General features: G+C 49.7%; 2 protein-coding genes across 5 annotated transcripts in view; one reads left to right on the forward strand and one right to left on the reverse strand.

Moving 5' to 3' along the window:
* The window catches only part of FLI1 (Fli-1 proto-oncogene, ETS transcription factor), a 123,943-nt gene that overhangs the window by 3,519 nt on the left and 100,853 nt on the right, over positions 1-19,571 (forward strand). The window contains exon 1 of one of the 2 annotated variants that reach the window (XM_059068612.2): positions 5,052-5,524. The exons of the other annotated variant lie outside the window; for it this stretch is intronic. Within the exon in view, the coding sequence (XP_058924595.1) occupies positions 5,507-5,524 (18 nt within the window). The 5' untranslated portion in view covers positions 5,052-5,506. Of the gene's footprint in view, positions 1-5,051; positions 5,525-19,571 lie in introns of those variants that run through there. 2 annotated transcript variants of the gene reach the window in all.
* Positions 2,827-6,759, reverse strand: LOC136794539 (uncharacterized). Of its 3 annotated transcripts, XM_067039313.1 has the most exons (5): positions 6,420-6,758; positions 6,150-6,341; positions 4,222-4,831; positions 3,867-3,960; positions 2,827-3,319 (listed from the first exon to the last, which is right to left on the reverse strand). In XM_067039313.1, the coding sequence occupies exons 1-5, from the start codon at positions 6,706-6,708 to the stop codon at positions 3,134-3,136; spliced, it is 1,371 nt and encodes a 456-aa protein (XP_066895414.1). In that variant the 5' UTR covers positions 6,709-6,758; the 3' UTR covers positions 2,827-3,133. The 3 variants fall into 3 exon arrangements, 2 of the variants coding, with proteins under 2 accessions (XP_066895414.1, XP_066895413.1); XM_067039312.1 differs by having other exon boundaries at positions 6,150-6,759; XR_010841503.1 differs by lacking the exons at positions 6,150-6,341; positions 6,420-6,758 and having other exon boundaries at positions 3,867-4,016; positions 4,222-5,763.

Raw genomic sequence — 19,571 nt, forward strand, 5'->3', positions numbered from 1 at the left:
GAGGACCGCGCAGGAGAGAGCGCAGGGCGGGTTTGAGGCTGGAAAGAGCAAGAGAAAGGTGAAAAGGGGGAGAGCACTGTATTTGTACTAACTTATTTAATATTAGTAACAACCCTAGGAGGTGGTCCATTTTGCAGATGAGAAATTGAGGCATTGGGAGGTTAACGTAACCCAGCTTACAAGGGGCAGAGCCAAGATACAAACAATAAGGGCAAAGTTGTGCTGACTGCCAGGCGCGTTCTAAACACTCACTTCATCTTTACAACAGCCCTTTGAGGTAGATCCTATTATAAAGCCAACGTACAGATGAGGGCACTGAAGCACAGAGAGGTTAAGGAACTTGTCCAAGGCCACAGAGCTGGTAAGTGCAGAGCTAGAATATAAACCCAAGGAGCCGGGTTTCCCAATGCGAATGTTCAGCCAGGACGTTCCACTTGCAGGTATCGGGGAGGGGCAGGAGACCCAGTGGAGGAACCCTGACCATGTCCTTGCGAGGTGCCCGCACTGGGCAAAGCACTTGTCAATCCCAGCGCCAGGAGCACATCCCCGAAGACCCCTCGCCGCCCCACTGGAGACTGGCAGGGTCCCCCACTTTCGCTCTTTATGAGTCTCCCAGACTCCTTGTTCTCGCTCCCCCTCCAACCAGCGTGCTGGTTCAGCCCACGCTGCATTCTGGGGGAGACTCCCCCCAAGCAGACGAAAAGAGGCTGGTAGCCCCAGAATGTTCGCAACGGCACGGCCCAGGGGCAGCATCTGGCCGGCAGGTCCTGAAACGGCGTTTCAAGGACACAGGTCTGTACTTTGCATGCTGTTTGGGGCGGCTGGGAGGCAGGGCGGCTGGAGATTTGGAAAGGCTGAATTCTCCCTTCCCCCAAAGCCCCCGTCTAGGCGCCGCCACCGGGTGAGGGTCCCGGCACCTGGCTGGTCTCCACCTCTTGTCAGCCTGCGCTCTCTGGTCAGTCTCGGACTCCCCTGGGATTTCCTCCTCGACGCCGCGTGGTCTGGGGACCCGGCCCCGGAGCGCCAGGGGCTCGGGGCGCAGAGACCCTCCCCCTCCCGGGCCCTCCCGCCGCCGCGGCCTCCCACGTAGCGTTTTGAACCCTCTTGGCGCTAAGGCAAGAACGAGCGTGGGGAGCGGGCCGGGCCAGCAGAGGCTCTAAATCTTCCTTCAATCTGTGAGTCGATGAAGTCTGAGAAACAAATTCAAAGCAGGCGCGCCTGCAGAGCCTTCCTGCAGAAATATTCCCCGGCATTCAAGCACATCCAGGGGCGGCTCGAGCTGCCTTGTTTGGCTAAGGTCAGACGAGACTCGAGTTCTCCAATAAAAATAAATCTCAAATTAATTATGGCCTCGAGCGAGGGGCCAGACACTTGAAGCTGCAGTTGTGCAGTCTGGAGTTTTGGCGCTCGTTCGCCCATCCCTCCCCCGCGCGCCCTCCCCCACCCCCCTTGCCAGCTCGAATACCCGCCGAGGCCGCCGGACCGGAGGGGGCCGGGAGGAGGGCGGACGAAAGGGGAAGGACCCGCCCGAGACGCCCTGCCAAGCCTGGCATCTTTCGGGGTTTCAAGTGACCGGAGGTCCCGAGGTCTGGAGGCACCCCAGGGACCCGGCTCCGGTTGTCGCGTCCTCCCACCCCCAACCCGGGCTGGGACCGAAGAAGCCCGGGAAGCCGCGTCTGGAAAGTCTTGACCGGGTCAAAAGGGCTGACATTGAGCGAGCCAAGACACGTTTCACCCCGCCGCTCCCCTCCCGGGGGAAGCAGGACTTCCGCATCTTTGAAAATATTGTCAAGTGCGGACGGTGCGAGGCAAGTCGCCCCACCACAGTTGCAATGAAAATGCTCCAAGTCCAGAGGTTCCCTGAGTATTCGCCCCGGTGGGCATGCTTTCTGCAAGTGACCTTAGACTCAGAAACGTGTGGTGGGCTCTTTTGTTGGTTCCTCACCCCCCCGCCCCACACCCGCAACCCCGACCCCCGGTTGCTTGCTAGCTTTTGTTTTCAGTGCGGGTTCGGCTCCCTTGGCTGTGAGCTGCCCCTGACTTGAAAGCCAGCCGGGGCTGTCGGAGTGGGGCAGGATGGTACTGGCCATCAGCTCCTGGTCACCAGCCCTGCCCAGTCTGGGAAAGGGAGAGGCGGGACAGGCTCTGGTGAGCCAGGAAAGAGGGTGTGAGCAAATGCGTGGGCCGGGGTAACCAGCCCCTAGCTGGGCCAGGAGAAGGGAGAGGAGGGGGAGGGGAGAGGGCAGAAGAGGGGTGAGGAGAGAGAAGGGGAAGGATTCCCCCTCCCCAGCTCCAAGACCGTTTTCATCTGTAGCTGCCTCGCCACAGGCTCTCTATCAATTTGTCTCAATGCAAACATTCGAAATATTCTCTTTGGCTGCTCGTGAAAACAATGTGAGCTGCCAGGATCAAACCATCTTTCCAGATGTCTGGCGGTAACCACATTAAACAGGGCAGACTTGTTTACTGTTGTGTTTGGTTAGGGCTTTTTTTCCCCCTTCAGGATTTAAAAAAGCAGCAGCAGCAGTGGAGTGGGACATCAAACCCAGAGTTACATAAGTGGGCAGCCCTGCCCACTGCCATGCCAGTGCGGGTCACGGGGAGACTCAGGTTCCCTCAGGGCGCTCTTCAGAGGTGGGGGGCTCTTCTTTCTGGGCGGAGGACCTTGTGAAGGGACAGGAGCGTTTGACAGAGGGGCTGGTAAACACTCAAAGCCACAGCCCCAGTGCCAGCCAGTGAGTCGCTAAGGGGTGACAGCTGTACCACTGCCAGCCTCTTCCCCCCTCCCCACCATCTTCAAAATTACGAAAATGCCAGAAGCTTGGGTTTTACAGGCAGAAACAGAAAGTGCTGTTGAGTTCCACAGCTCAAACAGGAGGGCAAGTCCTCATTTTAATCTAGTTCCACAGTGAGTTCTCCCTAGGGGAGAGGCAGCTCCTGCTGAAAGGAGTTGGGGGTACCGGAGGTGTTGGGTGACTTACTGATCAGAGCAGTGAAGCCAATCTGTTATTTGCCGGGCTGGACAGGAGTTGGGAAGAGACACCTGGCTAATGTGGTGCCACAGAGGTGCCTTCTCCAGTACTAGGAAGACCGGGTGTAGAAGGGGGAGACGCTGGCTGGCCTGCGGTGGCCTTTAACGGCCTGAGTGTTTGCCCAGCACCAGGAAGGGGGCCTCCGGCGGTAGACTGGAGTTCTCTCTGCCTGAAAGAGGGGGAACGTGGCCGGGGGTGCCGGGTTTCTGGTCAGGTCCGTGTGGGAAGCGGTCTCCCCGCTCCCTCCTGAAAGCCTTGTTGTCGTTTGAAGGTCGGCAGAGTCTGGGCTGAAAAGGAAACAATTTGGGGTTTGAAAGGATGTAATTCATTCTTCCTTTCCCTTTAACCTCTTTCCTCTCTGGAAAGCATGTGGAAACGCTGAAGGGAAGAGAGAGAGAGGGCGGGCGTCGGGGCCGAGGGGAGGAAAGGGTTAAGTCTGATTTCTTTTAATTGAACTCCAGAACTGGTGGCCCCAGGCAAAGGGGGGGACTGACCCCGCTAGCGGTAACCAGATGTGGCGGTCCCAGGGGAGCCCCCGAGCAGACCCCTGGATTGAGAAGCAGACAGGAGGTGGGGGGGGGCGGCCCGGCCCCCATCCCACCCCCCACCCCATCCCCCCACCCCTCTCCCCCGTATGCACACCGAGTCACAATTGCTGGCAAGCTGCACCCGCCACTCCAGGTCTGGTCACGTTCAGACCCGTCTCTGTATTCGAACCCAAAATTGGAGCTGAATTGATGAGACTAATTTCGAGAGGGGGGTGGGGGGAGGGAGGGAGGCCAGCGAGCTCTGGGGCTCAACTGCTCCTGAAGAAATAAAGAATTAATAAGTCACCTTTTTCGCCGCTGTGGACACCCTTTTGAGAATTTTTCTTTCCAATTGACTCGGATCTCCTCTGGATTTTTTTCCCTCTTTCTCCGGGTGGACTCTTAAATAAAAGTGAGAAAGTTCAAAGCGTGGTCTGGAGAGCGTGGACAAGGTAACCTGTTTCGGAGGAGGTCGGGGAGAAGCGAGTCAAGCCGAGAGCGCCCGGGGGTCCCCTCGCTGCGCCAACTGGAGCGGGCGGCGGCACTGCGGAGGGACCCGGGAGGTCTCCGGGTGGCGGGGCCCGACAAGGCGGGCCGAGGGGAGGTTGGCCTCACGGCGGGGTGGGGATGATGGTTTGGAAACCCGGCCCCGGGGGTCTCACCCGGGAGAAGTATGGGTCGGTGTGGGGATGTTGCCTGCTGTGCTTTGGAGATCCGCCGGCCAGCCTGGAGGGATCGTCTCGCCGTAGTGTAGGTTTCTTGGGGCCCAAGGTGGCATTGCATGGGCGGCTTTGACCCGAGTGCCAGGGCTTGGGCCATCGGGTCGGGGTATGGGCCAGGGGGTCGACCCTCGAAGGCGCGGAGCAGTGGCCTGGGGTGCCGCAGGTCCCGGCCCTCGGCGGGCGCCAGGACCTCCCCAGCAGCGGAGGGGCCGAGGCGCTCCTCCCCGCGTGCGTCCCTCCGCTAACAGCTCGCTGAGAGCCGAGTCCACGCCCCCGACTGCCGGGGTCCGTCCGAAACCGCCCCGAGTCCGCGTCGATGGGTGAGCCGCTCCGGGAGTCTGCGCGACTCCGCAGCCGAGGGCCCAAGTGGAAAAATTCCCATTGGATGCACTTTCTAATGGTTGGTCGGCTTCGGTCTGCGTCCGGATCTTCCCGGGCAGTAGGCTCCTGGCTATCCCCAGCCCGAGTAAACTCTCCCGCCCCGCGCTTCCCCCCCACCACACCCCCGAAAAAGTTAGACTCCGGCTGGAAAAAACATTAATGAACGTATCTGTGGGAAGAAACGGAAAGTGAATGAGTCAGGAGGGCCACCTTCGGCCAACGGCCCCTGGAAAGGAAGGAGGCCAAAGGCGTTCGGTGTTGGACTTTGGGGGAAGGTGTGGGGGGAGGCATGCAGACTGCGGGAATCAGGGCGCGGGCGCCGGGCGTGGACCCCGGCATTGTTCCCAGCTCGCTCTTATCTCCCGGGAGCAAGTATCCTGTGTGCGCAGAGCATGAATGTATCTGGGCATCTCCGCGTGTATTTATATACTGTGTGTGATGCGAAAAGCAGGACCCGCGGAGGGGAGGAAGAGGGGGTGTGAAGGGGGGAGAGGGAAGACGAGGGAGAGCAGAGGGGAGAGAAGAGAAGAGAGAGGAGAGCGAGAGACAGAGAGAGAGAGAGAGAGAGAGAGAGAGAGATAGGACTTCCTCCCCATTCGCAAAGTGAAGTCACTTCCCAAAATTAGCTGAAAAAAAGTTTCATCCGGTTAACTGTCTCTTTTTCGCTCCGCTACAACAACAAACGTGCACAGGGGAGCGAGGGCAGGGCGCTCGCGGGGGGCACGCAGGGAGGGCCCAGGGCGCCAGAGAGGCCGCGCCGGGCTAATCCGAAGGGGCTGCGAGGTCAGGCTGTAACCGGGTCAATGTGTGGAATATTGGGGGGCTCGGCTGCAGTCTTGGCCAAATGGACGGGACTATTAAGGTAAGCGACCGGGCGGTGGGCGCGGAGCGCCGGGGTTGGCCGGGGCGGCGAGGCGGCTGGCAGGCTGGGCGCGGGGCGCCGGGGTCCCGGAAGACGTGGCCACTCTCCCTTCCTTCCGCGCCCCGGCTTCGCGCCGTCTCCTCCCGCGCTCCGGTGGCGAGTCTCGCAGGCGGGGGCTCCCCGCCGGGCTCCCCGCCGAGGGCGATCTCCCCCGCACCCCTTGCCCGGAGCGGAGCCCGGCCCCCTCCCACCGCGCTGCCGGCCGGGCTGCGGGCGGGGGCGGCGGCGGCGGCGTGAAACCCGGGGAGCCGGGCGGCGATCGCAGCCGGGGGCCGGAGACCTCCGGGGCCACCACTCCCACCCGGAGAGCCGGGCACCCGTGCCCCGGGCACCCGCCCGGCAGCCGGCTTCCTCTCCCCCGAGGCCAAAGACGGCGGGGGCGGGCGGGCGGGCAGCCGCCAGCAGCCCGGGCCCCTGCCGGGAGGGCCCAGGGCCGGGCAAGTGGATTGGCTGCAGGCGGGTCGGGGTGCGAGTGAGTGTGTCTGGGGGTCTGTGTGCGCGGGCTGCTCCAGATGGAAGCCCTGTTTACATGTCAGCGCGGGCCGGTTTCCCTTCCTCTTGGTACCTCTGTTGCCGGGCTCTCGGCGCTCGGGAGCTGCCGGCTCCTCGCGACTACCGGGCCGGCCTCGCCGCTCCTCCGCCGGGGCATCTTTTTCCCGGCCGGTCCGCGCCGCTCCGCACGCCCGGCTCCCGCACTCCGCGCCCGGGCTCCCACCGGCCTCTCGAAGAGGGTCCCGCGCCTGCGGAGCCGCTCCTCCTAAAGTGAGCGGCCCTGAGCCGGCGGCCCGGACGACTGCCGGGCGGCCAAATCCTACCCCCCAGCCCCTAGCCTCACCCCTCGCCTCTCGCCTGGGTCCACGTTGCCAAGTGCAGCCCAGAGGGACGGGTGAGGGTCTGGCTTTCACCGCAGACTTCACGAGGGTTGACTGCCTGCTCCCTCTGGAAGGGGGAAGTGGAGCCAGAAGCAGAGAGGAGGGACAGAGACTAATGAGACTGGCCTTAAGAGGCCCGAGAGGAATGAATGGGACCAGGAGCTGGCTGCGAGGCTGTCCCCCAACACCAAGCCCCAGTCGGTCTGGAAAAGCTATTAGGCTGGTGAGGTGGAGACTGGCAGGGCCCGCCATTCCCAGAACCCAAAGGAATCAAGTCTTTGCTCAGGGCTGAGGAAGGGGATATTGGGCTTGGAGAATTCAGGAGATTTTTATCATTTGGGTGGGGTAGTGGTTTTTATTTTCTGAGTTTTTTTTTTTTTCTCTGAAAGTTTGAAATATGCTGACTTCAGTAAAAGGCACCAACAGCAGGAACTTGAAAATGTGGAGATGAGATTACTGATTGTATTGGGTTGAAGGGAGCCCCTGAGAGCCGGGTTCCTCCAGCTTAAAGTGCATAGGTGAGGAACGGGTGAGAGGGCATTCCTGTAGGGAGGTGGTCACCCACCGGTCATTTCATGCCAGTTTCTCTTCTCATTGGTGGGTGTGTGCAAGTGTCTCAGTATCCCTGGTTTAGTAATAAGATGCTCCACTCTAAAAAAACTCCTCTCACTAGGATACTTGCCACTTACCCAGAAGGCCCCCAGCTGACCCGGAAGGGTGGTAAGATGGCTCCAGGGTCTTGATGTGGACACCCTAAGGAGGAGTGAAGCAATATCTCCCCGATGCTCAGACCTCTCGGCACAGGCCCTGAGGGTAGGGAGGAAGCTGTGGTCTGTGAACCCAGGATGTGCTAACCTCTTTAGCTGCATACACAGGGATTGGCATGGCCGTCAATGAGAACAAGCTTAGACCAGGGCCCTGGCACTTCATGCCAGGGTGGGAGTGACGGGATTCCCTCTCACCTGGGCGATGGGAGCCTGTGAGTCCCGTCCAGACCCTCCCCCGGAGCACCTTTGTCTCTGATCCCGGCTGCTCTGCTGGTGGCCAGAGCAGTGGCTTTTCAAGCAGGCTTCTTCACTGCCCAGCGTTCTGAAGGATTGAGTGTTTAGTGTGTACTTTGGTATCGAAATTGTGTGAAAGCCACAGTTTCCTGTTCATGGATGACCTTCGGATCTTGGGGTTCCCAGAGCCCACTCCCACATTGGTTCAAACACTGTGTTTGGAGAAGACAGTGGACAAAGAGAGGCCAGGGGAGTTCTGGTCTCTGTGCAAGGATGCACAGTGCATTCAGCCAGTATGAGCTTCAAACTCTTTGTAAAAGTGAAACAGTGGGACTAAATTACCTCTACAATAGTGCCTCTCCAATCCTTTCAGTTCCTAAAATATCACGCTCACATGCTCTTGCAAGAACACGTACCTACGTGTCCACGAAATCCAGTTCTAGGCTGAGAGGGGTCAGAAGACACCACATACCATGTCGAATTTGTAGACACAGATTCAGAATGTGTGTTCCCAGTTCGAATGGCCTTGACAAGTCATCTCTGACTAATTCTGGCATGTGATTTTTATGCACCTGTGTATTTCTTCCTCATATATGAGGCGTACTTATATTTCAAAATACCTCTGGGTCTCATCACTGGGGAGCTGTTTGGTCCAGAATGCCAAGGAAGTCTGGATTCCTTTGCAGAAGCTTTTTACTTTGTGCATAATTTGCACAACTTCGTGTGATTACAAAATCTTAACTTCATCACCTTTGTTATAGTAAGTCCTTCTGTATTACGCTCTCTTCTCCTCTTCATGAATGTCTCCCGGGAAGGCTCCGAGCGTCATTTTGGGAGCACCAAAATTTGCAGGAGGCCTTCTGCTGTTCTTTTGCCACAGATAAGTTCGCCTAAATATTAAACAACACCCTATACCACCCTGCTCCCCACGGTGATGGTATCAGTTGTTGAGAAGCACGTGATACTGGTTGCTGCTTTAAGAATGACCTGGTTTCCAAAATCGCATCTTAGTTCTAGGCAGTCTTCAGTTGAATCTCCTTATTTCATCTATGGAAGCTTGATTCAGTCAATGCACATGGCACCATTAAAGATGGGGAAACAGTCAGAGAAAATGCAGACCTGGTGAATGAAATAGGGAAATGAACTGGGGACTCCGAGTCAGAAAACCTGGGTTCATTCTCATTTCTGCTGCTCAGGTGCTGCATGTCCTATAACGAGGCACTAAGCTCCTGGAGGCTCAGTTTTCTCATCTATAAAATGGGGCCAAATTACCTCCTTGCCATAGGTCACAGTAAGGTTTCACTAAAGTCTGGTACCTTCGTTGACTGTACCTTAGTTGAATTTCTCCTTGGGGACAGGGCTTGTCGGGATCGATTGGCCAGAAAATTAGATCATGGGTATGGATTTATAATAATAGGTATTTCATTAATGCTATGAATCTTAATTAAGGGTCTCTTATGTTCCAAGGCTCTGGTTTATGTGTTGAGGATAAAACAGGGGTCAAAACCCTGCTGGAATTTACACTCTGGCGGAGGTGACAGACACGTAAATAAATAATTCTATGTCCAGGGTGATACAACTTCTGAAGAACAGTAAAGCAGGTTAGGGGATAGAAAACCATGTGGTTCTTTCAGCCAGAATGGTCAGGGAGGATGCTTGCAATGAAGTGGCAGTTGAGCAGAGATACTATCAGCTTTCACCCTTTACCTCAGCATCACACAACCGGTACGTGTTGGGAGAGCAAAACGGGAGAGGAGGGTTGAGGTGACAGCTGGGCTTTGAAAACCAGCAGAGTCCGTGAGCCAGACTGGCCAGGCTGCAGTTTACCAGTGACAGTGCATGTCCAGACGGGAAACTTCAGGATGGGATCCCAGGAGAAAGCAGCAGAGAGTTGGATACCCGGGAACGGAGACTTTACTTCTGTCATTAGAGGTGGATGCTATCTTCTCTCTGAGAGTGAACTGCTCACCCACCTGCATCTTTTAATTAACCTTCGTGGCGCCTAGATTCACGAGAACTCCGGGCGAAGCAGGCTGTGTCTTTTTCTCTGTCCCGTGACCACATAGAATTGCCTCCCTCGGGGAGTTACCAGACGATGAATCCTATTTGTTTGTGAATAATTTCTACCACTTCGGCTGCTGTGCAACTTCGAGTTTTCAGGTTTGCAGCTTTAGAGCTTTAGAGATTATTTAGCTCCATATCCTCCTTTTATGGGAAGGGAAACTGAGGCCCAGAGTTTACTGAATTATCCAAGATCACGTGGTTGATTAGTGACAGAGTCCGGGTGAGAATGCAGGGTTCCTAACCCTCAGGCTAGTGTTCTTTCCACTATACCATGAACATTGATTTGCTTTCTTTACATTTTTATGAGTTATAGGACCCTGGAGGCAGTGTGTTTCTGTGTGTGTGCCTGTATGTGTGTGAAAGAGAAACAGACAGACAGACAGACAGAAACAGAGGCGCACAGAGAGGGACAGAGACAGAGAGATAAGCTTTTAAAAAATATCATGGAGGGCTTCCCTGGTGCCGCAGTGGTTGAGAATCTGCCTGCCAATGCAGGGGACATGGGTTCGAGCCCTGGTCTGGGAGGATCCCACATGCCGCGGAGCAGCTGGGCCCGTGAGCCACAACTACTGAGCCTGCGCTTCTGCAGCCTGTGCTCCGCAACAAGAGAGGCCGCGATAGTGAGAGGCCCGCGCACCGCGATGAAGAGTGGCCCCCGCTCACAACTAGAGAGAGCCCTCGCACAGAAACGAAGACCCAACACAGCCATAAATAAATAAATTTTTTTAAATGGGTGGTTTGCATTAAAAATATATAGATATCCTGGAGAATCTGACTCTTTAGACTAAAGACACTTCTGTTATTTAATGAAAAATGTATTGCTGCCATCTTGAATTATTTCCATGATTCATTAAAAAAATCCCAAATTTCTGGATAGGATTTTTACATAATATTTTTTTTATTTTTCCAAAATAAACCCTTCTCTTTCTGTAGACAAACAAGATCTCCATAATCAGGAGACAACATAAAAATAGAGTATTTTACTTAAATAGCCAATAGGCCCCTCTACAGACCAGGGACAGGTGGGCTGAATTCCTATTTCAGTTCTTTTAATAATTGAATATTTGACTATTTAAATAAAATATATTCAGATGCATTAGAAAATACTTTGTGGCCCAAGATACGTAGTCTGTGTATTAAGTAGGTCTTCAATAATAACCACATTATGTAAGATTTAAGATTTCGATGTCTCTTTCTATTTGGGGTCAAGCAGTTAATTTGGTATTGGTTTTGAAAGGTGGTTGATTTAAACCAAACCTCTTTTCTAGAAATGTAATATTAGACAAATGCTAGCACTGAGTTGCACCAGCCAAAGAAAAAAAAAAAAGAAAAAAAAGAGTTGGGAAAACTTTATGATGCTGAACCAACCACCAGGCAGGATTTCGCGTGGTCTGAGGTCTTTATCTTCCCTCAGGTGTCAGAAAATATCCCCAAAGTGTAAGTCAACACGCAGGCCATCGTCAAGGTCCTTGTCTTCTGTGGGAACAGTCTCATTCTACCTGAAGCTTGATAGAAAGATTTTCAGATTAAGGTCTAGCGTTAGAATGAAAAAAAAACCCTACTATTTTCATTTATTTTAGACATGCAGTTGCATTATGTAGGTATAGAATACTTGTTTTGTTTTGTTTAGTTTTGAATAACAAGACTTTCTTTTTTTGGCCTGTCTTGAAACAGCCTTTCTAAATCTATCTCTTGTTTGTTGTTTTGTGATAGATTGAGAAGACTCAAGGCCATTGGCCACTATCCACACACACACACACACACACACAAAATCTCACAAAATCTTCAACCAGCCATAATAGCACTTTTGGAAATCTCAGAGCTGTGCAGGTGTCTTTCTCTCTGCAGAAGACTATGCACTGTTTCATTTTCTGTGGCTTTAATGAATGTTTATCTATAGTGTTCATCCCTTTCATGTGCTGATTCATCACTGGGACACTATTACTAAGTGACGTCACTCTAATTCTTCTACTGACCTGATAGAGCCAACATCAGTAGCCCACAGACTTTGAGATGTTTCCCCGGAGGCAACGGATGGGGTGTGTCTATCCCCACATTATCACCCGTAGGACCAATATCTTGGACATTTGACAGAATTAGACAATCTATGGAATAACCCTTTTCCGTACAAAGCTAGCTGGCCTTATGGGAATGTGTCACCTTAGTCCTATTGGCATCGTAAGCTGATGCCAGCTGTAGCAATGCAGGTCAGTAGGTCTGCTGCATGGCTGTTAGGCAGGAGCTGAACTAGGTATTAAATGCTATCAAGATACCAGGCTGGTGGCAAAAGGGCTGCCACCCTCAAGACAGAGCAGGAGGAGAAGCTCTGTGTGTGTGTGTGTGTGCGTGTGCGTGTGTGTGTGTGCGTGTGTGAGTGTGTTTGCACAGTAGAATGCAGTAGTGTTCTGCTAGCCTCAAGGAACAAAAGAGCAATTTCAACTAGAGAGACACAGAAAGACTGAATAATGAGAGTTATGTGTTTAGTCCCTTCTGTTTACAAAGTACTTTCACATACACCCTTGCATTTAATCCTCAAAATAGCCCTACAGGAAGTAATATCATCACAACTCTGCTTTATCGGGGAGAAATGAAGGTTCAGAGAGGTAAGGTAACTTGCTTAAGATGACAGCTAATAGGTGATAGATTTGGTTTTCAAGCCCAGGGTTTCTGTTTCCAGAATACTTGGTTTTTTCTACACACCAGCCACACTGCCTCTTGGCTTTGAAGGATGGGTAGGACTTGCACAGGAAAGTATGGTTCAGGGGCTTTCTAGGAAAGTGGAATACTTTTGTGGTGGGGGGGCATATGAAGGAGAAGGTAAGAGTGGAAATATTGGGTGGAATTAGATTATGGACAACCTTAGATACCATAAGAAAGAATTTGGGTCTTACCAAATACATAGAAAGGAGGAATCACAAAATTTTTAATAGAGGGATGATCTAGGTAATTGTACAAATTTCAGAAGACGTCCTATTCTCATCCTGCTCCTTAAGAAATGGAGATGGAAGCGGCTCCATCACTTATCAGAGGCCATAAGAAGTGAGCAGCAGAAAAGATTAGAAAACCAGTGATAAATTCAGGCCGCCAGACCATGCTATCAGCTGTGTTTAAAGATGTTTGTTTATTAAATATGGAGTCAAGAGAGGGAGGAGAAACTCTGTTTCACCAGATCTCATAAAAATGTGATTATCCTTTCCCTCCTCTGACTCTGTGTTCTTTCGTAGTTGTTCTAGAGATTTCACCACAAGCTGTCCTTTCAACGGGGCCATCTATCCTGGGCTACCACTTTAGTTCCTTTTGAGAATGAGTCAGCAGAGAGTAAGTGAGAAGAGACAAAAGGAAAAGTTGTTTCCCTGAAACTCAAATCCAATCTCTATGGCATTTCAGACAGGTCTGACAGACTTTCATCGGTTTGCTGGGCCCATCACCTCACTTAGAAATACTGACATTTCACCCAAGCAAACCAGAAACTCGGAGTGTTATCACCATCTTTCCAAGTAGGATCAGCGATTGTGTGTTCAGATGCACTTTCGGATAATTCAGATCAACTTTATAACAGCTTCAAAATGGCTTATACCCACAAAAATGAACCAAAATACTGAATATTTGAGACAGTTCCCATCTTTGGGGAGCAATGTGCCTGCCATTTAGATCATGATCAAAATTCCAGAGTATGTAATTTTTCAGGCCACTTCCAGGCGAATGCAGACTTGCAATGTGAAATGTGTGCCCCACGGCAGGGCCCATTTTCTCAGACAGTGTCGTGCGTCCCAGGTAACAAAAGGCGGCATGTCACATCCCAGTGCACACTTGCAAGCGGCCAGCATTACAGGTGTCACGGGAGCTTTAACCCTGCATTTCTAGACATATGTGGTTTTCTCGTGTCTACTGGAATCTAACATACCAGGAGCTGGGTTGTTAGGTCGAATATATGGGAATTCACTGATTTTTCGTGGGAAGAAGTCTGAGTGTGAACAATTTCACGATATTGTTCATGTAGCAGAAATGTGAAAACAAACAGGTTAATATTATAAAATTACTCAGCTCGTGAGTTGTCAGTGCTTTTGCGATCTATATAGATGCCTATACTTACATCAAACTTCTTATGCCTGAGAGTCCTTTGTCTTCAGGTATTTATCACTTAATTCATACTCGTGCGTTCACTCATTCAACTAAGTGTTGAAAACTGTTGCAAGGCACAGCTCCACAGAACTCCACATAAACGAACAAGAGCAGGACGCCTTCACTGTTTCTTCCAGGCTTCGAGAGAGTAGAAGTTTCTCTGCTTACTGATTTTAAGCTCTGACGATTGGAGCTTCCAATAGAAGCAGGTCTCACTGGGGAATCTTTATTTGTGGCTTTCTATTATAAGGAAATATAGGCACATTTTCCCAAGAGTAACACCCAGCTTGTAATTTCCATTGACCCTTTATTCTTGGCGATACTAGTCCATTGTATGGACATTTTTGGAAGTCCAGGGCTTCAGCCAAGGAAACTGCTTCTTCTTCTTATTCTCCCTTTCTCAGCTCTAGTTCCTCTATATATTAATGTAAAGAAAAATGCCATAAGTAAGATGAAAAGATAAATGAGAAACTGAGAAAGAATATTTCCCATACATCAAACAGAGGGCACATGTCCTAAGATATAAAGACTATTTACAAATCAATAAACAAAAGGTAGACTTCTTAGCAGAAAAATAGGCAAAAATGCTACAAATAACTGCTAGAAAAAGAAATGCAAATGGCCAAGAAGCATATGAAAAGAATCTCAAGCATGTATATATTCAAAGGAAATTAATGAAGTTCCAACAGTTAGCACCTATGAGGACAGCACAGATTAAAACAGCTTAATAATGCCTCATGTTAGAAAGAATAAGGGGAAATGTCGCTCTCTATCCCTGCAGGTGGAAGTCTAACTTGTTACACTCATTCTGGAATGCAATTTGGAAACAATTATGGCGATGTTAAGTATTTATACAAATTTGATAATAATTCCAAATCAAAAATGTATCACACAGACATGTTCACTCGGATACCAAAGATACACGTACAAGATGTTTACCGTAGCATTGCTTGTAATGGCAAAAACTGAAAAGAATCTAAACGTCCATCAATACGGGACTAGATAAATAAATTTTAGAAGACCCATATAAAAAAAATCATGCAATTGTTGAATGGAATAAAATCAATTGTCTATATACACTGATTTAGAAGGTTCTCCAAGGTATAGTAATAAGTGGGAAAATGCAAATTACAAAATATGTGGTCCCATTTCTGTAAAAAAAAAATTGAAAATATTTATTTATTTGTTTGTTTGTTTCTGGATAGACCCTTCCAGAAATTGTCTATGCATAAATAATCATACCTATGTGTATGTTTTCAATGTTTTGCTTTGTTTTGTTTTTCTGTTTTGTTTTTTTTTTAAACAGTGGCTGCCTCTGGGCAGGGAAAAGTAGACTTTTACTTTTCACACTATAAACATGTGGTATTTGGCTTTTTCAATCACTAGTATATATTACTTTTATAATTTAAAAAACTGATGTAAAAAATGAAGAGGGACAATTAGAAATAGATTTGTAAAAAATAAGCTGAGCACCGTCATTCTAGCACCAGTGTGCTGATCTCAGAGATTTGGGGATCCCATTTTCACAGTAAAATATGGAGAAAAATTGTCCAGCCAAGGATCCGGGGACCTGAATTCTAGCTCCAGCTCTACCCCAGACGAGCTCTGAGATCTTAGACAAGTCACTTCACGCCATCAGCATTTGTGTAAATTTCCTCATGTTAAAGATTTTCTCATCTATCAATTGAAGGTATGACTTCAAAAGTTTCTTTTAGCGCCCATGTTTATAAGACTCTGATCCCAGGCAGGCTTTAAAAGCATTTCTTCTTTGGGGGTGTGGGTGACTGAACTTCTCACAGAAGTTCCATCTGGGCCCACGTGGCTCTTCTCCACAATCCCAAGGATAAGTCGTAGAGTGTTCTTGCAGCCAGTTAGAGGCTGGGGGTCTTAGGAGGTGCTTCCTGAATTTCTGTGAGCTGGTGTTTTTATTACCAAGTGACACTGGAGCTGTGCTAATCCCTTTGCATTAATGTAAGCTAACAATGGGGCCTGACTCTGCTTTGGGGTCTTACACTCTTTCCCCCAATTTGGTCTCATTTAAAACCCAAAACACATTTGGTCCCAAGTGCCTTTTCCTTGGACTTTTAAAAAATTCTGTTTAATTGAAGGGAAATTGAATTCGTCTGGTTTTGATTCATTTACACTTAACTCAAAAAAAAAAAAAAAAGTTTTTTATTTTGAGGACATATTTGATGTCCAGGAAGAATTTTGAGCCTCTTAATGAGTTTTCTGGGAGGCTTTTTTTTTCTTCTTCTTCTTAAAACAGGAAGTGGTGCTAGGCTTTGGGCAAACACAGTCAACCCTGAAAGGCCCCAGTTCAGTTTGAAACCATATCACCCACCATTTTGCATGAGCCCCAATGGCCCTTGCTGGGGCCATTTTTTCCTTTCCCCTCACCTGGGAGTAAGGGATGCACTCACTTTCCATCTAAGGGGAATAGCATTGAGGATGGGTAATCACAGTCAGAAGAAGAAAAAGAAGGAGCTACTTATCGAGCTCTTACTATGTGCCAATATCTGTTTTCACCTTTATGGACATGCTTTTTTTTTATGGACATAATTTTTTAAAAATTATTTAATTCAAGTATAGTTGATTTACAATGTTGTGTTAACTTCTGCTGTACAGCAAAGTGATTCAGTTATACATATATGTACGTTCATTTTCATATTCTTTTCCATTTTGGTCTATCACAGGATATTGAATATAGTTCCCTGAGCTATACGGTAGGACCTTGTTGTTTATCCATTCTACATATAATAGTCTGCATCTATTAAACCCAAATTCCCAACCCATCCCTCCTCCTTCCCCCCTCCCCTTGGCAACCACAAGTCTGTTCCCTAGGACATATTCCCTTTTGATCCTTGTAACAATCCTACGCTGTATGTACTCTTTTCATTTTGGAGAGGTGAAGTAACTTAACCAAGGCCATCGAGACAGAAAGTGGAAAAGCAATGATTTGAACCTTATCCTGTTAGCCTCTGAAGTTCATAGAGCTTAGCCACTGTGATCTGTAGCCAGTTTGACACACACACGTCCAACCCATCTCTTGAGGACCTTGCGGGTGGCAGTGGGGTTTGTCTAAGTGACTCCCACCCTCAGCCTGCACTGGGCACGCCACCCTCCACACCCTCTCCTGAAGAAGGCCTCAGCCCTCTATTCCCCAGGTAAGAGTTGCTGCCTGACTTCAGCTGGCAGGTATACTGTAGAGCAGGCAGGCAAGCAAGGATGAAACCAACAGGTTCTGTTTTAGCTTAATGAGCTACCAAAATGATTAAAAAAAAAAAAAAAGTTTTGTAGCTCAGTAGAGAATAGCATATTCTGTGACTTGACAATACTGCCTTCTGCTGTGTTTTCTCCTCCTCTCTCCAGCTCTAACTCTTGCTGTCTTTTTCATTCTCTTTCACTCATATACACACACTAACTACACACACGAAAAAAAAACACCTTGGTTTTGCGTGGGGGGGGGGGGTCTACAAAACACAAAGAAAGGAATGTTTTGCAGGGTTAAAAGGAAATCATCGAGAAAGGCTAACTTCAGGCTCCAGTTTCTCCTGAATAGCATTTCTTGTTATTTCAAGGCTGATTGACTTATAACTGCATCCCCAGCCACCTCACATCAGTTCCTTTTATCAGCTCAAGTGAGACTTCCTGTGGACTGGCCCAGCTTCCTGATGTATTTCCTTTTTCCTTTGGCAGAACAAAGAAAACCATAGCTCCAAGGATCCTTGGAACCAAACATTATTTAGCACTGAAGAACCTATTATTTTAAACTTTTCATTCTCAATGCCGAGGCCCAGGGCCTGGCTTTGTGTGTTTTTCCTGGTACTCTGTATGGCATCATGGTTGGACCCTGGGTGCAATGATCAGGGTCAAGGAGGCCCTCAAACTCATCGTAGCTGTAGTTTGATTTCTTTCAAAGCAGGAAAATTAACCCATTCTCCTCACTGACACAGCATGAGCCCCCCCCCCCACCCCATACACATATACACCTTCAGGAGTCACATGCAATATCTCTGTGCATAGGGTTTGTGCTTTTGTTACCCTGACTCAACATAATCCATCAGCAAAGAAACTCTCCTATGTAGAGATTTCAGCCTATTTGTGTTCGAAGTTCTAACTCTAGAAGCATGCATATAAGAAAAGAAGCCTCAAATTATATCCAAAGGGTCATTGACATCAACTGAAGAAGACATTCGAGAGATTGGGATAAAGGTGCTGCTTTCTTCTTTGGCCTGGAGGGTGCCGTATCACCCCTTACCACTTGGCCTTACCTCTTCCTCTACACGTTATTTCTGAAAGGCCTTGAGCGCAATCCCGGGCGAGAAGAGAACACTAAGAGAGCCGCTTGTATCTCTGTCAAATTCCCCAATGCAAACATTGCAAGTTGCCAACTTGAGTACCCCTGAGATTGTTAGAACACAAGAGGCCATTGCACAGAAGAGGTAACTGAGTCTTCAAGGTGTGATGTGTCTAAAGATGAGAACTGGGCAGGAGACCCTGGCAGCAGAACTCAGGTATCCATTCCCCCAAACCACACATTCCACCTTAAGGGTGTTTCCAGAAGCAAAGACAGCAAGACTCATCGAATCCACAGGCGTTCCTGCTTTCTTTGCCTTTCAGTCTTATTCCCTGACCATTGCATAATTCTGTGGGATCAAACTCAGCACTTTCCGTAGGAGCCACCCAGGCAGCTAAGCAGTCATGCAGCCACCCAAGTGCAGCTCTTCTCTTTACAAAGATCACTGATTTGAAATAGAAAACAACTGAAACTGAAATGTCACTCCCCTGGCAAGAGAGGTTTTTTTTTTTTTTTTTTTCTTTTTTTAAATTTTTTTTTTATTTTTTATTTTTTTGCGGTACGCGGGCCTCTCACTGTTGTGGCCTCTCCCGTTGCGGAGCACAGGCTCCGGACGCGCAGGCTCAGCGGCCATGGCTCACGGGCCCAGCCGCTCCGCGGCACGTGGGATCCTCCCGGACCGGGGCACGAACCCGTGTCCCCTGCATTGGCAGGCGGACTCTCAACCACTGCGCCACCAGGGAAGCCCAAGAGAGGTATTTTTAAGACAAGAGAAATCACCATGGGTAATTCATACTGATTTTTCCCAACCCAGCCCTCAGTGTAATCATCTCTAGGTGTAAATGCGTTGAAGAGGTGGTCTCAGAGAGGAAAATCACTCAGAAACTATATGGCGTGAGGGGAGTGTGTGAGGGCAGGTGCTGAGCCTCACATAACCTGCTTTGGGGATGCCAGGGGAAAAGGGTTAGAATGTCTGCACCTATACATAAGTGCGTGAGATCTTTCTTTTCCCAGCTCTGTACTCTGCCTCCAGCCCTGTACCTAAGTCCATGACCAGTCAGGAATCCTAGAACAAAGATCCATGCGTTATCTCTCCCAGCCCACAAAATGCTGTCTGTAGAAAACCATATAGGTACATTGTCCCCCAGTATCCCCGGTGGATTGGTTCCACCATGGATACCAACATCCACTGATGCTCAAGTCCCTTACAGTCAGCCCTGCGTAGCTGCGGCTTCCCCGTCCACAGGTTCAACCAACCGGGGGTCAGAAATCCTGCTACATCCACGGTTGGTGACACCTGGGGATGAGGGACCTGCCGAAAGGAGGGCCAACTGTGCTGACCTTGTTTTTCTCAACAGTAAGAGCATCTTCGGTCGATGGGTATATAGGTAATCTTGCTCAAATGGGGTCTCTGGTGCAACACAGGACTTCCCTAGAGGTCAGGGACTTGAGGGGCACCTGTACTTTCTGCACTTTTCGAGAAAGGGGAGGGAGAAAGGGCAGACTACTTTTCTGGAAATGTGTTTCAGGAAACTGGCATGCGGAGAATTTTCCCAGGGTGCCTCAGGAAAGGCATCCAGACATGTGGATTTGCTGCTCTGGACCCTGGGGCCTCTAAGCTCTTCCTTCTG

Source organism: Kogia breviceps, chromosome 7 (genome assembly GCF_026419965.1).
Source record: "Kogia breviceps isolate mKogBre1 chromosome 7, mKogBre1 haplotype 1, whole genome shotgun sequence".
In the NCBI taxonomy this organism is placed as follows: domain Eukaryota; kingdom Metazoa; phylum Chordata; class Mammalia; order Artiodactyla; family Physeteridae; genus Kogia; species Kogia breviceps.